Raw genomic sequence first — 17,581 nt, 5'->3', positions numbered from 1 at the left:
GAGTAAGGCTGACATACCTCATTGCTCAGTGGAAAAAGGTGTGAACTGTCTTGCATTTACAGTGATATATGTGTATACTAGCAGGAAATGCAATAATATATCACACTCATCTGTTTGTTTGTCTTTAGCGAATGCAGAGTAATTGGGTTAAGGTAATAGTTAACATGGAGTCAGAGAGCGTGTTTGGATTTTAAATAATATGTAAGATTTAAGATTTGTGTGATTAACAGTACTGAAATGTGAAGCTTAAGTATCTCCATGACTGTAGTGGAGGGTGAGGCTCTCAGGGGTTCACTTCAGCTGCTGTAGGGTGGTAAGCAGCTGGTCATCCAAAGCCAGTGCACTAACACTTCAGACAATCTAAAATTAATTTGAAAGGACTTTTTGTGTATAATTGTACTCTAACTGAAGATTTTATTAAAACTGCTACCTACAAACCAGCTCTTGTTCTTCATCCCAACTGTGGCTCATTGCCTAAGTATATGTGTTTATTAGCTGGCAATCTGGAATGCAGCAGAGCTTTTAGTATGTTTATCATACTTTTTTCATACCTCTCCCTAGTAACATCTATTATTCTTAATCAGCAAAGAAATGTGGTCTCATTGCTTCATCTGTGCATGCCTGAGAGTAGAGGTGTTGGTTCCTGGAAGCAGAATCCCAAACTTGTGCCTGAAGGCTCATATTTACTGAGCCAGTTGACTTGAGCTTTTGTTTGGAGAAGTCTATTATGCTTGCTCAGCTTGCTGAGGAATAGTGTGAGTATTGTGACAGGAAATTCACCTGGTTGTTTTAAAAGTACTGTTAAAATCCAGTCATTGCTGCAGGTGTGTTTGATTTTAATAAGTTTGTAAGCTTATACAAAACCTTCATTCAGTTTTTCCCCAACTAGTGTGTCTTATGAAGTGTTTGCTATGCAAATGCATGCCTTGCTTTTTTAGTAGACTTAAATAGGACTAGATAGTATTTTTAATGAAAACAGTTTTGTAACTAATGAATTTTAAACACAGGTACTATGCAATTTTTAAGGTGCCCATTGTCCTGGTGTGTTGCATTTTAGCTTATTTGACTGTTGTGCTTGCTAGAATCTGTCAGATAAACTGGGGGCACATTTAGCATCCTGGAACAGTTCACGTTGCTGCTTCCTGTTTTAGTTCCTTCTTGTTTCTTCCAAGCTGCTCTCCCACTGTATGATTAATTGTCATTTGATAGATCATTAAGTGGTTTTCTGCATTCTTTGAAGGAATGATAGGGTTGAGTTTTCAGACAACCTCTACTATCCATGTTTCTGCATGCATCCTGTTTTTTTTATGCATGGTCAGCTTTTGATTACGTTCCTTATAGATGTCATGAAAAAGTTGGTGACTTGCAGAAAAGAGACCCGAGATAAACAGTAACCAAAATGGCATGTTGTAGCAGGATTGCCATGCTACTCAAAACATTTGTAACATTAAGGTATGCTTTACAGGAGACCTGTGCCATTTAATACCTGAGGAGAAGTAGGGCCCCCAGCATGAGTTCAGAGGGGGATAATTTCTGTGGAGTTCGAGAGTGAGTGGTGGAGAGGGGTAGATGGATATGTGCTAGAGGTACTGGGATATAAGGAAGCTAGTCTCATTGCCTTGTTGGCAGCAGTTCTCAGCCTTCTTGGCTTACAAGTAAGTCCCTTTACACTTTGCATGAAAAGTGCATTGTGTGTAATGAATTTATCAATGCTGACAGCTACAAGTTTATTGACTTTTTTGGTTGATTATCCAGAGAGAGTTTTGCTAGTAACTTCCACCAGCATATCTTCAGGGATCCCCGAGACTGCCGTTTGATAAATTTAACGCGGGAAAGGAGAGGGTTGCTTCAGGAGTATTTTGTCTTAAAAGACTAAACTTAGGTGCTCTGAATCGCCCTGTTAAATTGCTTTCCTTATCTGCAGGTTAGTTTTTGAGGTTATCTGCTTTTCAGTTTACCTCTGGAACTACTGCTGTTGTATACAGAATGAGGGTACCAAGTTCAAAAAAGCTAGTCCATGTACTTATGTAGGGCCAGACAAAATGTCTTTATATGCTAATGGCATCACTGTTGTAAAACTGCATTTAAATTGTCATTCTTAATGCTGTGGGGTCTCTTCTCTTGGAGACTTGTGCATCTAGTACTGATAAAACACAGGTTGCATTCTGACAGGCTGTTTATTTTCCCTTGGTCTTTTGAGAATGTCTGATTTTTGCATCTGTGAGAGTGCTCTTCAGCAGTCTGTTTTGCAGGATTTGCAATCACTTCTGTTCATTTAAATATTATTTACAGCTGGAAAGAATTGTTTCCTTTAAACTCACTTGAGACTGTCAGCTATAAACCTGTAAACTATTGTCCAGTTATTGCTTTGCATGTTTATTGTAGACTAAAGCAGTTTGCTACTTCTTGAAGTTAAGATACTGGGAAGATTATAAACACTGAATATATATTGTATAAAAATATTTGTATTAATTTCAGTTGAAAATTAAATGTCAGAAAAAATTATGCATTATACATATTGCTTCTTGTGCTGCTGTTTAAGGATTTACAGTGGTGTACCCCCAGAAGAAAATAGGCTTCAGGTTGCAGTTTTCAGTTTTATTTGCTTTTACATGACCTTGAAATTTCTCCTTCTGTGTCCCAGGATGTGTACTTTCGTATTACTTAATGCTTTTTGTGTGATTTGAACATAGTTTGTGTCATTCTTCCAAATATCTTATTATTGTTCTTCATAAAGGGAATTTATTGTGCCCTAACTCAGAAATAAATTCTGCAACACACAGAAAATGGAACCTGAGCCAAAATCTTTGCTGCTGCAAGATGTCAAGAGAAAAGTTGGTGACTTGCAGAAAAGAGACTTGAGATAAACAGCAACAAAAATGTCATGTTGCAGTAGTCTTAACTCAGAAAACATTCATAACATTGTTAAAGCAGAGTTTACAGTCTGTGAGTATGTTGTTACAAATTCCTAGCCAAGAAAGAAAAGCTGGAGGAGCTTACTTTTAAGTGATCAGGTTTCATATTCCAGTACATCCAGTGTATATAGAATTGCATTGTCTGAACAGCACTGGTGACAGACTGCTCTGTGCTGTAATTGAGACAGATCTCCAGACTTGAGAGAGCCTACAAAGGAAGAGTTGAGAAGTGAGCAGAAGGAAGACAGCATAAAAGCCGAACTGCCAGGCTGAAGACAAGATATTCATTTGGGGAGTCCCAGAGCAACTGCATTTCCAGCCATTTTTTGCTTACCCAGTCTTTATCTAAATATTTAATTATATTGGTTTCCTTCCTCAAACCTACTGAAATCTAAACATACCTTTTTCTTATTATCCATGTTGGTTTACCAGTGATTTTCTAAAACAGCTTATTATCATGTGGGCTTTCACCCCCAAGTGCACATCTTTGCTGGTTGGAAATCTTTTGTTGCAACCATTACCTGGTTCTTGACAGTGGTTTTCTGTGGCTGCTTTCTCCCCGGTTTTCTCAGGGAAAGTATTGATTTATTTTTTATTTTTTTTTAATTATTGGCAGGTCAGTGACATGTACTGTGATCTCTCCTCAGCTACTTTAGTAGAAAGTATTGTGATTGAGACTAACATGGAAATTTATTAAACTACTGATCTGCCAAAGAACTTGTACCAAAGCATTCAGGGAGTACTCTCACATTTTGTTTCATTTTGCTAAATTGAAGAGGATGTCAGGTTAGCTGCAGAGAAGTATTAACAAATGTTAATGAGTGTGTCTGTATCTGAGAGGGGGAGAAATAAGCTAGAGAAAACATCTACAGCTATATGCAAACTGAACATGAGATCTGAACCCCTGTTTCTTCTGTTACTATGATAATTAACCACAATGAAGTTTTTCTTCTTTCTGTAGGACCCCATGAGGAAAAATGGTGGTCTCATGCATTTCTCATGGCATTTTCTATATGGAGAACAATATTGAGTAGAGTGATATTTACCGTTCTGACTTGTGAAATGAATTAATGTTGTTCCCTACCTGTTGGGTCAGACTCATTGGATAGAAACTCTGGAGCACCTTTCTTTAATTTTATCTGGAAATATTGGAGAGGAAGAGATCTGTAAGAGCTTGGTGCCTTAAAACAAAGATTCAGTCTAAATGATGCCTTACTCTTAAGCTGCTACTTGATAACACAGGTGATCTCTTGTCAGAATTTCCCTTTTATTCACTGGTGGTTTTATCTCATAGTCTGCCCTTTTAAGAAAAGGGAACCTGTTTTCCAGTTGCAAAAATTATTCTGCTGTGATACTGCCTCTTATCTACCACATTAAACCAAATACCCCTTTAAAAAAGAAGTGATTGTAGCCCAGGAATTACAGTGATGGTCTGACTAATGTGCTTTCAAAACCTTTCTATATTAGCTCATACACTCGTGTATTTTAAATTGGCATGATCTTGCTGCATAATGGAGCTTTCCTTTTGATGCTCTTTTTCTTCTTAATTTATTAACATTTACAATAGTTATTAAGTAATCTGACTGCCTTTTATACTGTGGTTTGATGATGTTGCTGTCTTTGGCAGCTTTGCTGAGTTTAAGGGGTTCCTGACTCCGTGCAGAACATTATTTGTGTGAAGAGAAACACTTAGAGTCCTGAGCTGTGAATTGGATCAAGGAATCCTGCTTAGGGACTTCTTTCTAAGGTGTTTTTTTAACTGGATGTGTTCTATCAGTTCAGGTCAGAAAGTTGCTCCCCATAAGTTTCATGGTTCACCTGAGGTGATAGGCAGTAGCACTGTTACAGGACCAAGTGCCTAGTGAGAGGGAGCAGAAGTTTCTTGGGTTAGTATTGCTGCCCAAGCCAGCATGTTGTTAAACCTTAGCCTTAGTTTCACCCTACAAAAAGGTTTAGTCTCATCTGGTGTTCTGAAAATAGCTAGCTTCACTTCAAACAATCTAGAAATAAAATACCTGTGTTAATGTTCTTATTTCTGATTCCAATGTTGTTTTTTTCTTTCAGTTTGCCCTAATTAAGATGGGATAAGAAACTTCTTGATATTTTAAGCTAAGTCATAAACCAGTGGTTTCCAGCACTTTTATAGCCATGTGGGCTGCCTGTGCTACTCTGCCAATGGAACTCAGTAGCATGCAATAGCCATGTTCCTGCCCACGGCCCTGCTTTGCAGTTGCACAGCTGTAGACCCCTCTGTCTTAAGTTCCTCCTTGCAGGGGCTGGGTAGTCAGGACTTACCCGCTGCCAAAAGAATTACCAAGCTGACTTTCAATTGCTGACTTTTCCTATGGAAACCTCCCTGTTATAATATAATTGTGTAAATTGTCCCACAGGTTTTATAAACGCATAGGAGAAGTCCCATGTCCTTTCCTTTCAGTTCATATTCAAATTGGTAAGTGATGTACAGTAATCTTCACGGCTCCATAAGGTGACTTGCTCTAAGAAGGATGCAAAGAGCTAAGAAATGTCCAAACGTTATGGATCAGTTATTTCAATATTTCAAGCCATTTCTTATGTGTAGTGACTTGTGGTATCAGAAGCATCATGTAATATTGATGTGAGAGGAATCAATACTTGTAGCAAGGGAAAAAACAAGGGGAATTTTTCCTTTAGGAAGGTATTCTGTGGACTCTTGCATGGCAGGTTCTTTTGAAGAACCAAGGAAAATCCAAGTGTATTTTGGCATAATGAAGGTGACTTTTCTTTTTTTGGGTAATTTGAAACAAATTAACAAATTTTACAAGATAAGGCTCCAGTTTTGTAGTGAACAGTTCGCTGATGTCTTCCTCTCCTCCCTTTCCTGTCCACTAATGTTAGTATCAGCGCAGATGGAAGGGTCCACCTGCATGAATTTTATTGCAGAATCTGATCTGTGTGTAAGTATATGGTGGTTTTCCTTAAAATATTTCTTGAACACAGGAACATTACGCCACAGAGAAAGTGTCAGGGAATGCTTAGACCTGCTCTTAGAAGAATTAGGTCAATAGAATTTGTTTATGTAGAGATGTTCTATTTCATCATTAACTTTAGAACTCTTTCTTCTTTTTCCAGGTGGATGCACGGAGCATACCAGTGTTAGCAAAATGGCAAAATTCTTATAGCATTAAAGTTGTACTTCAAGAGCTAAGACGTCTAATGATGTCCAAAGAAAATATGAAGCTTCCACAACCTCCAGAGGGACAAACTTACAACAATTAATTTTATCTGATTCTCAAACTTCTGTCTTAAAACAACAACCTTCTACTCATGTTAATGTCTTGATTAAATCTCACAATGCAAACACCCACACATTAAAAGAATTTCAGCTGGTATACATGACCTGGACATTTGTAAGAATATATATAATATATGTATGCCCAATATGTTTTCAGGCACTATGGGAGAAAAAGGCAGCACAATTTTTTTTTTTCTCTTATCGAGGCACTGTCATTTAAGCATAAGCCTGAAATAGCCTAAAATAGGAATTCAGGTTTTACAAGATGAAAGCATGACAGAAAGTGTCAGATTGCTGTGGAATAATATATGTTTCCAAAAATAATCTCTTGAGAAGGCAAAATATAAATGGCATGCTTTATCCATCTTGCTTAGTAAAAGAGCTGCAGTTAGATTTGTTTTAAAGTAGCAGGTACAGTGATACCATTGCTCATCTTGTTTAATTTTGCAAGGGTGTGGGTGCCGACTACTAGTAGTGTCACAAAGTATGTTCAGGATTGTTTTGATACCTGTATTTATAAAATGGGGGGATTAATTTCTGTTAAGCAGCTCCTGTGTGTTACATGTATCGGACATGGCAAATATTTGTTTACAGTCTTTGTTCTAATAAACCATGCATTTAAGTTTTAGTGAAACAAAGGAAATGTATGGATATGTGATTGAGATTAAAGTTAGTCTTAAAATGTAAATAAAATGTGGAAAGTGTCTGAGGTTGTGCCATTTCTATAATAGTGATGTAACATATGTACAGTAACTTGCAGAAGTAGTGGAAAGCCAAACATAATATTGCTGCTGGTTTTACGTGCACCTTTTATTCTTACCACTTTTATATGCTTAGTTTACTTGAGAGGTCAAAGTATTCCGTTTGTTGCAGGGGAGTAAGTTCTGTCACCTGTAGTACCATCCTTTAGACAAGCTTGCACTGTGTAGATATGTATGTTTAAAAAGAAAATCCAACCCCCAAAACCGACTCCAAAATAAAAACAAAAAACCCTTGCCTACCCACCTCCCTTTGCCCTCCCCTCCAGATTCTTTTGAGAAATGAGCATAACTTTCACTTCACTTACTTGACCTCTAAGCAGTTGTCAGACCCCATTGCTGAAGTCCGCCCCTACTTCTCAGTCCTTTGTTTTGCTTTTGCAGTTCCTGCCTTGATTCTTGCTTTTTTGCACCTTTTCTTCTTCTATGTTTCTTGCCTTTCTTTCTGTTCCACTTTCGCCTTTTCTGAAACACCCAAAAAGGAAGCTTTAATAAAAATTATTCCAGTGGTACAGATCTTCATATTTCCATCTGCATTCCATGTATCGTATCCCATTACACGACTGTCTTTGTAGCTAGAATGCTTTCTGCCTCTCCTGCAGTTGTTCTGTTTTTTTCAATGTATTCTGTCTGGTGGGAACACTGGTTTTAGTTCTGTTACTGATTTCTCATAAGAAAGTAGTCAATGCTATCCTTTCGGAAATTATACCTTCTTTCCCTTCCCACTTTTCCCCCTTGGAGAATGCAAGCCTTTGTTCATTTTGGTAAGAACATGTAACATTGGGAGTGACTTGCCTGTCTGCATTCAAAATTTTATTTGGTGGTTCTTTTGAAAAAGTGAATATAATCAAAAGCCATCAATAGCCAGGTAGCTTTCTTTGATATGCCTTTGCCTATTTCTGATGTAAAGAACAAACCTTTAAAAGCAATAAACTAGGTGGTTTTTTTTTGGTTTTTTTTTTTTTTTAAATTGAAAGGTTTAATTAGTATTTGTCAGTTTATGCTTTTTAGACAAATTGGACACTTCAGAATTGGTGAATTTGTAGCTGCCAGCTACCTCCTGTCTGTATTTATATAACGTATCATTTGTGATGGTTTGGCTGAAGTGCATTGCAACAGTTTCTTACTTGATACAATTTGAATGATTTTTATGCCATTAAATCTTTTTTTCTTACACTGACACTGCTAATTTATATTTAATCAATTAAAATAATGGAACTGTACAGTTCTAAGAGGTGAATTTTTGGGAAAATTTCAGCATAAACTATTGAGAGAATGAGAAATACTCATAGACTGTTACATGGTTGGTAACAATTTTAGAGGCTGACTTATTCACAGAGCATGAAAAAGGCTGGTTGTTCCCTTGGTTGTATGTGGTGCAGGTTGATTCCGCAGGAGTGATTCCTCCTTGTCTGTAACTGTTTGTATCTGTGAAAATTTGCTTATCTAGCTGCCAGCACATAGGTTTTGCAGAAGAAAAATCAAGTGGTGGAGGGAACTGACCTTTTCTCTGATACCAGAGTATGTAATATAAAAGATGGCTATAAAAATATGCCTGCAGTGATTTTTAAGTGTGGTGTTTTTCCATTTTGCTCCCACTGAAATAGTTTAAGTGTAATTAATTATGAAATTTTAAAGTGTCTTTCACTGCTGCATAAAGTTGAGAGCCTCCTCAAAACTCTTACTACCTGAAGATTTTGAAGCACTGCTGCTTACTGTCCTCCACAAAGTTTACGTTGTTTTATAGGTATCCATGTCAGATCAATGCTTACTTAATAATCTGTTTTCTCATGTTCTTGTGGTTTCTCTTGGGTAACCTACTTCGATGCCAGAATTTTATTCTTCCTCTTACAACTATTTAATTTGTGTTATGTTCTTTTGGCAAGATTTTAATTTGCTGTTGTTAGCAAATGTGTGGGTTTTTTCTTCTCAAACCTCTGTACCTCTTGCAAAGTAGAGCACCATTTTAAGCTGTTTTTGTGAGAGACAAAGTGAAAAGGTCTAAATACAAGATTTTTTCAAATTGGCTTTGAAAATCTGTATCATGGTGGTGATCACCTGGGCTTTGTGCTCTAAAGCATTACCAAAGGTGTTGTGTTTTGGTTGTTTGAGGGAGGGGTAAGCGTACTGTGAAGCAAAGAAAAAACCCAAAGACTGTATGATTCATGCTTCGCAAACCTTAGGGTACAATGAGCAAGCCTATGGAAATATCCATATTACAAATAACGTGCCTTACTCATTGATAATAAAGTACATAAAATGTTGCAAGGTGTGTACCTACCAACTGCCTTGATTGCGCTCATCTTCCTGAAAGCAGGTTGAAAACACTTGACGACCAGCAAGAGAAAGTCAGGAATGAAGCCCTCAAACTATCATGAAATAAATGCATAATGCACATTCCTCCTAAATGTTTGGGGATGCCTAAAGGAGAATTTTAGTGCATTCTATGGCAATTGATCAACTATAATAATAGTAATAATAAACTGTCTAATTTAGACAAGTATTAGTGGTTTACATGACTACTTGCGTGGTGAGTTTGTGGAAATGTATTTCCTATTTAGCTTTTGGGACAGTAATTCAGGGCCTAAAAATATTTATTACACTTCTCTTGCTATCTTTTGATGCAGAAAGCTCATTTAAGCAGGCGGCTTGGTAATCGTACTGTGACAGAGGCAGGGTGTCTGACTGCTACTTGTTTTTATTCTGACCTCTGGTTTTTGAAAACTGGTGTGGCTAGTCTTCACTGCTAGAGAAGAAGGAATAAACTGGTCTAATAAACAAGTCTGAATCTGTGTTACTGTAACAAAAAAGGATGACTTAAAAATATAGTTGGTCTTATGTGCAAGTAAAATTCCAGAGAGAAGTGAAGCGGTGGGACAGAATGCTTCTCATACGTTTTTCTAAACAATGTGTACAGAACTCTTCTGAAGCCTAGGAAGATTTCTGAGGTGAGGAGGTATTGGAGGGACATGATGAATGCCTGTGGTCTTTAATAATAATAAATTAAAACCCCAAACCAAACAAAACCCCACCAAACTTGTTAATGCATCTGTGTTAACTCTGCATAATGGAACAATTGTGCGAGAGGGTTTTCTTCTTTTACCTTTCTATGATTGTGTTATTTCCTGAAATAGTGTATTAAATCTTTTCTGTTGCAGACCCTGCTGATCATGGGCTAAAATGATATGAAGGGTATATTGTCTGTAATGCTGGAAGTATGAATATAACTTATGCTGCTTTAGAAAAACGTAAAAGATCGCTAGCTGATCTCAACTTCTGTAGGAATGAGTACTCCATTCAATGGGTAAAATACCAGCTTTCTTACCTTAATGCAGTTTATAATGTATTTTTCTTTTTTACTAAATGGATGTGTACCTTCAGCTCAATCGATAAACGGTTGTAAATTAATGTACAGTGAATTCCATTCTATAAACTGTCATATGCCAACTCTCAAGTAGCATTCACATATTCAAACAATTCCATGATGTTTTTCAGTCTTAACCATTTTAAAATAGTGATAAATTTTAAGGCCTTTTATTATTTATACAAGTGCCAAACTATATAAATGAATAACTTAATGGATTATGTTGAGATAGTGCACAAATAACCAGTGCTTGGGATCTCCTGGTATAATGCATGTTTTCTATACTGATTTATGACTTTGCATCATTTCTTAACAGAAGCATCACAACTTTCTGCTTTTAATGTATGCAGTGTGGATGAACTGTAGACATGGTTTTATAATGTATAAACTATGCAGTTGGGGTTTTAAAAACCCTGTATATTTAACTCAGAAATACTGAAGGAATGGCTATGCAGACATAAACAAGGAAGGTTTTCATCAGCTGCTTTGTGCTTCTTCCCACTCTGCTCCCTGATGATGATCATAGATGTGTAGGTATGCTGATTTAACACATTGGCTGTTTTCATTTAAAATTATTATTATATTTTTAAGCATGCAGGAATGAGAAAGGGAAGGCAGAAGGGTTTGATTTCCCTCTGCAATTTCTACTGATAAAAGTTACCAAGAAAACAAGAAACTTGGTAGAGAGGTAAATGCATTTGTTACTTGACTTGAGAACAGACTGTGAAAAAATGGCTGTTTTCCCAGTTGTCACAGGAATAAAAGCTGTTACAAATTGTATGAAAGCAGCTCAAAGAGTAGAGGTGTGAAGTTATCATGGAGATGTAGAGGCGTCTTTCTAGCAGATCTTTCCAGTGTCATGAAAATTGGATTAATATGAGGGTTGAGCCTTGCAGAATGATTTTGGGAGATAAACTAGCACTTGGCACTCCTGAAGTTCAGCCTGACAGGACTTAACCTAGTTCTACTGATCTTGTTCACTTTTTTTGAGATAGAGCTTAAAATTGTTAAACACTGTGATGAAGTACAGCAGGTTGAGAAGACTCGAATTTGTTTTAGGTTTTGATACGCAAAGCTTGCCACCGCCAGGAGCAGTGTAAACCAAAAACATGGCAGCTGTGATGCTGGCAGCTGGCCCTTTTGTTCCCAGGTTAATCTAAGTGATTGGTGATCGGCAGCTTAAAGTTTAAATGTATGCATGCGGTTAATAGTGTCAATACCATTAATGACAAGAGTCTATGCTAAAAGCTCTTTGCTTTTGTCATGGTATCAAGCAAACTGCCAGCAAGCTTGACCCCTGCCTTTTCTGGCCAACGGTTTCTTCCACAGTTTGTTTGCTGGGCTCTAATTTCAGGAAAGCACGTTATTTCTCATCTCTGGGTGGTGTGTTGCACTTTGAACTATGGAACTGTCTGCTTGTGAGAAATTTCTAAAATAACTCCTTGCCACAATGTCAGGATTTGTGGAGACAGCGATAGTCGTCTTGGTTTCTGCTTTCTGAAACCGTTTCCTGTCATATGTACAGGTTTTTTCTGTATGAAGATACGCAGATTAAAGTTACGATCTTGTATGGTACTACTAGCCTGTAACAATATATTAGATTTGTTACAGCCTTATCAGAAAATATTTGGAATGTCTGTGTCCTTACAGTCAGCATCAAATGTAAGAGTCATTGCATTTATAGCAAAATTCTCATGCTAAGTTAGTAGTCTTTCATTCCTTAAATGCTGTAACTTTGAAGTACTGAAATAATGTGAAATGAATTATAGCCATGATGTTTCCAGTTAGTGATTTTTTTGTATCGCTATTCAGTCACTATGGATCGTTATTTTCTTCCTTGAGCTGAAATTCAGATTGTGCATTAAACACTCATTATCTAAAATCTTTTGAGTGTCACCTCAATTAGTAGTATAATGGTTTTGATCTTCAGAGTGGGATGCTGTGAATAGAGCACTGCTTCGGAAGCTCTTCATTCTGCCACCCTGCTTTCAATCTGTTAAATAAACTCTGAACCACTCACGTTCCTTAGAGTAATAACTGTTTTTTCTGGTATTTCAAATACTCTTCACTTCACCTTCGGATTGATTTGGAATTGTTGTGTTACTCAGTGTAAAACTGTTAACTCTCAGTCTCTAATGGTTTACTGTATTTTTGTGATTCTATAATAACTGTTTGATACTTCATATTAAAACAGAAGCCAGCAAAAATGATGCACTGTTTTACTTGACAGATGCACAAATTGCCTACGCCGCAGTAATGAGCTTGTAGCTGAAGACAAGGGGGCAGTGGAGAGAGAAGGAATTCATATAATTTAAGTATATACACCTCCTGACACCATTCAAAAAGTACTTCGTTCTCTGTTTGCATAAAACTGGGGTGCCAAATAAGTATTTGCTTGGGTTTTTACAGGCTTGCTACTACACAGCTGAAATTACGTTATATAGCCATCTGGATACACAGGTTATTGGTAATTGGTGTCCAGGTAGGAATGGTTTAGTACAACCGTAACAAGAATTGGAGTTCTGGTGTAGGTGCATTTATGTGTAATAGCTGGATTCTGATTTATGTCTGTACTATTCAAAGACAAGTGGATTCAAAGACAAAGTGTTCTGGAATTAAACTCGTGCTGTATTGCTAATGCTGTTTGGTGGGTAGTTCTTACTTGCTAATTTAGCAATGTATGCACATACTCGCACACTTAAAAAACATTTAGGCAAATAAAACTGTTGCTCCTTCCCACTTGCTTGGAAGAGGAGTTAGATGGGGTAGCTTAAAACTGTGTGTTGGAATGGCCAGCTAGTGATAATCATGTGGTAGCTGCCTTTCTTCTGTTTGCCTCCCCTCACCTGTAACCCACCAAGATTGCCAAGTAGCAGTGGTCCAGTCCTTTGCTGATCTTTCTGATTTCAAGGGAGTCCTTTCCAGTCCTGGCTGGAGGCAGCCTAGATCAGTGTGCTTACGTGACCGAGGAGGAGAGCGCCGCGCTGGTGCCTGCCTACCCTCCGTACTCTGCCCTCGCCCTTGCGCGAGGAGGCCCATGGTCTGCATGGAAGCTGCTTGGGAGTAGAACAAGGAGCTCTATGGCTCCCTAATTGAGGTCTTGGCAACTTGAAAGCATGCTTTTTCCCCACGTCGGTATTTCATAACTCTTCCCCCAACTAAGTCAAATTGAATTTATAACTTCAATCCTTAAAGCACATGCTGAAGTTAAGTGTGTAGCTACTAGCTTTGTGGTGACGAACACAGAATATAGCTGCCTGCTTGCCTCCAAGGCAGCAGTTCCCAGTTAGACTGTGATCCCTCTGACATAAGAAAACCTGCAAGTAAGGTAGCAAGCCTTGCAAAAGCAGGTATCGAGCCTTGTAGGTGCAGGTATCAAAGTCAGAAACGAGTGGAAAACCTGGGAGCTGGTCACAGCCTGACTTAAACGCTCTCCTCGGGGCAGGGGGAGGGGTGGGAATTTAATACTTTCTCAGTGCTGGAAGATACTTTAATCATTGCCTCTGGTTGCCTTTATCTATGGCAAAGTTGGAATTAAAAAACTGTTGGGTAAGTGGACACATCCTTGTGTGATGTTTGGAGATGAGGACTCACTGCAGAAAGCAGGACAATCCTTAATGCAGACTTTACAGAACTGGTAATACACTCTCCAAAATACTTTCAGAAGAAAGATGAAAGCTCATGTTCAGCACTGGGAGGTCTATGTGTATGTCTGTGTGGGAGCAGATTTAACAATGACGGCCAAAATGCATAGGTTTTGGGTCAAGTTCTGACAGGGCGGTTTAGTATGTACTTCTAGCAGCGGAATTTCTGGTACAGAATACTTTCACAACCCCGATCTGCATTTGCTTTGTTCATTTAAGTATTCTGAAAATAACTTTTTCTGTTAAGGAGGGAAAATGTCGTCAGGTTTCATTGTAAAATAATGAATGAATGCCCTGTGTTTGTACATATTTTGTAAGGCTGTGTCTGTCCTCTGTAGATTTGTCTCAACTCCTGCATCTCTGGGATGCAGCTGTGCCCCCCTTGCAATCTCAAATGTCTCTGCTTTTTGCCTTCTCACTTTTGGACCCTGACCATGTGTGCACTGCTTCACAGAGGTTCATGAAGTGTGTTTCAGATAAGTGAGTGTACTGGTGGGTTTAAGTTAACTATAGAGGAGTCTGTGGGGAAAAAAAAAATAGGGGTCAAAGTTTGAAATACCATTTTCATTCTTTTTTTTTTCTTTTTTTTTTTTTTTTTTCATTAACACTTTGAATGCATGAGTGGATGCCTGTGAGAATCTGCAGTATAGCTGAGCCACTGCTGCAGAGACTGGGTTGAATGCGTGTCTCATGGAAGAGGAGGGGTCAGCTTCAGTTTTTCTGACAACGGGGGACAGCAAAGACAAATGTTCAGGTATGCTGTTAGGGATGGTAATGGTGTTCCTGTCTGAGGAAAAACTGCCGTCCTGTTTATATAACAAACCACCATAACATGGAATGAGGTGTATCTGTGTTGTCTGTGAGCAGAATGACTTAGCCTCATCCCTTGCCCCTAGAAAGGTAGCTTTATTTTTGGAGGGTGGTGGATGGTGTCCCCTTCTGTGTTCATCAGTGGATTTTGTATTTCTGTTCACACTGGAATCCCAGATCTATTTGCGTATACTAGTTTGATCTAACACGAGTAGAAAAATGGCATCATACAAATCCCCATGTTGCAGAAATAAAGAAATGTGCTAAATAGACACCTTGTGGTAGCCAGGCTGGGCACCCCTGCATGAAGCAGTGTGTGTATGTGGGGGGGGTCCTAGCCAGGAGCTCTGCTCAGGTGCCTGCTTTTCTCATCTGGGCTCTGTTTTCCTTTGCTCTGTTTTAAACTTGAAATATGATTAGTTAAACCCAACTTTTGTACAAACACTGATTAGCTTGTACAATATGTTTTTGTGCTTAAACCCAAAACTAAGGTCTGAGCTAGTCTAATAAAGTGCTTGCCACTTTTTAGATAACAAGTCAAAATCAGAGTGAGGACCTGGCTATTCCTCCTCAGTTCACCTTTGACTTGAGTGATTTAATTGATTACACAATGTGTGTTTATTGTCAGATAACTTCTCTGTGGATGTATTTGGTGGCAAAGATAAATTTATTTCCCTACATCTGAAAGGAAAGTAACATTAACTTTTCTGATGCATTTACTGTTGCTTGTAGCCATTCACATAGTTTCCAGGAAAAACTATTTTCTGAAGTCTTTGGTTTCCATGTAGATCATGTCTCCAACTTTTTTTTTTCCTTTTTTTTTTTTTTTTTTCTCCTTAGGCTGAGAGTTGCCAGGTCTTGAATTTGCATAGTACTTTTGAAATGCCTAGAACAAAATGCCTGACTGAGCTGGCAAAACCCTACAGTCATGGTATAAGAAGTTGGACTTGGGCTATTGCTATATTCCTGATGTGGAGGTGCCCCCTGCCCTGGGCAGTATTGCCTTGACAATATGTTTCATTACATTTGAAAAGTGTGGGCCACAAGGAAACTTTCAGCATTGCAAAATCATAGGTCAAAAGCCTTGGTTTCAGATAATTTGCATGTGGCTTTTGTTCTCTCTTGCCATTTAGTACTCACTACCTGACAACTGAGGAACTATGTATGTTTCCTCATTATCTGAGATGAGACCTTTCCAAATTGGTCCACACGCTAGTAACTGGAAAGCAGCAGCAATCTTCTCTACTCTGTCTTTGGTAACAAAAACACGCCTTGGAGGTGGCAAACATGCGTTATGTTACTGATTTGTCTTTACAGTAAATATTTGATATGCATCAAGTCTTTTTCTGCTTTGACTGAACTGTCAACTTGCAAGCTACCTTGGGTAAAGTATCCAAGCTGTAGTGAGTTTGGTAGTCCAGCAAATGAGTTTTACCTTTCTAAAAAGAAAATTGACATGTAAATTCAAAGGCAATTGTGTTAGAGAATAAGCATTTTTAGGGTGCTTATATAATACTGAGAATTTGGGGTCTAACTGAATGTTACTGCAACCTAGATTTTAATTTATTTAAATTGTGTGATTAGATAGTGGATCAAGATCTTTGGACAACTCAAAGCACAGCAAGTGATCGTATTTTAAAACAGACAAAGCCCCTATGGCTTAAGCGTTCCTGTCCTCTGAACAGCCTGCAAGGATCTGGTGCAATAATCTTGTTACAGTGGTCAGTCTGTTCTTGGAGTGACTTCACCAGAGAGCTCCAGCTCAGACAAATTTTTATTGCTTTGACTGTGACAGCTAACCAAGGCCAAACACAAACCAGCCAATCTCTGTGCCACAGCTACTCCATCCTTGGGTGGCTTTCCATTAATCTCAGTCTCAAGGAGACTGTTCTTGGGCTCACATCGTCTTGTTGGCTTCCCAAAGATTCTTGGAAGCCACTGTAATGTCATCACTTTTTTCCCATAGGACACATGTGGAAAATGGTGACGAGGAGATGTTAATGGCAGAAGATCATGGGCCTGATCTGATTCATTCTCAGGATCTTAGGAGGCAATGCAGCATCAGGAGAAGCAGTTTTGCATATTATCACTGCAAAGAGGGGGAGAGAGAACACCTGATAGCCCATGAGAGTTAGGATTATTTGCCTTTACACAGTAAAGTTTGTAAGAAGTGGCTACAAGAGAAAACAAACAGGTAGACTTACCTTAAATACTCTTAAGGTGCCTGTAAGCTATGGGTAGTTCGGACAATCCAGGGAGATGCCTGATAGCAGAAGGAATTAAGAAAACTTTATTTATTGTTTCTACTGAGGAAGACATTTCAATAGTATGTAGAAGGGAGCCAAGTGACAAGCAAATTTGATGAAGAGCATTGTTTGAAAGTGCTTATGCCTTTGCTCTTGACAAATTCTTGACTATGCAAAAAATATGTTATTAACTACTCAATTTATAAAACATAAAAGGATGAGACTTCGCAGAGGTTTGGGGGAATGTTGTCTTACTGAGACTTTTCTTGAAATTCACTGCCTCTTAGTGTAATGTCCAGGAAACATGCTGTTTGAATTTCAGTAGGGGTGCTGTAGTCTTAAATGATACTAGAAATAAATCAGTAATTATTATTGGTTCACATCTATTATTTGAAGTGTAAATTTAGTAACAACATAAGCTAGAGGTAAAGGTTTGCACACTTATATGATTAGTACTCTGCATTAGTTGCAATAGAAGAAAACAGGAATTACTTTGAAATGAGTTCTAAGTGCTCTACTGAATGCTTAATTACTGAGTCACATATTTGAATTTTGAAATGGCATCAAACAATC

The 17,581-nt window shown here is 38.2% G+C and overlaps 2 protein-coding genes across 2 annotated transcripts in view; both read left to right on the top strand.

The window, feature by feature from the left end:
• Positions 1-6,892, top strand: part of UBE2V2 (ubiquitin conjugating enzyme E2 V2) — a 29,554-nt gene extending 22,662 nt beyond the window's left edge. The window contains exon 4 of the mRNA XM_080381517.1: positions 6,024-6,892. Within this exon, the coding sequence (XP_080237643.1) occupies positions 6,024-6,170 (147 nt within the window). The 3' untranslated portion in view covers positions 6,171-6,892. The remainder of the gene's footprint in view (positions 1-6,023) is intronic.
• Positions 6,893-7,045: 153 nt separating this feature from the next.
• Positions 7,046-17,581, top strand: part of LOC308060263 (chloride channel protein D-like) — a gene marked incomplete at its 3' end in the record, with an annotated part of 90,305 nt that continues 79,769 nt past the window's right edge. The window contains 2 exon segments of the mRNA XM_080378729.1: positions 7,046-16,894; positions 16,898-16,956. Coding sequence (XP_080234855.1) covers positions 16,706-16,894; positions 16,898-16,956 — 248 coding nt within the window. The 5' untranslated portion in view covers positions 7,046-16,705.

Source organism: Falco punctatus, assembly GCF_963210335.1.
Source record: "Falco punctatus genome assembly, chromosome: 3".
NCBI lineage: Eukaryota > Metazoa > Chordata > Aves > Falconiformes > Falconidae > Falco > Falco punctatus.
Note: the sequence above shows the minus strand (reverse complement) of the source record. Positions and strands in the feature narration are given on the sequence as shown.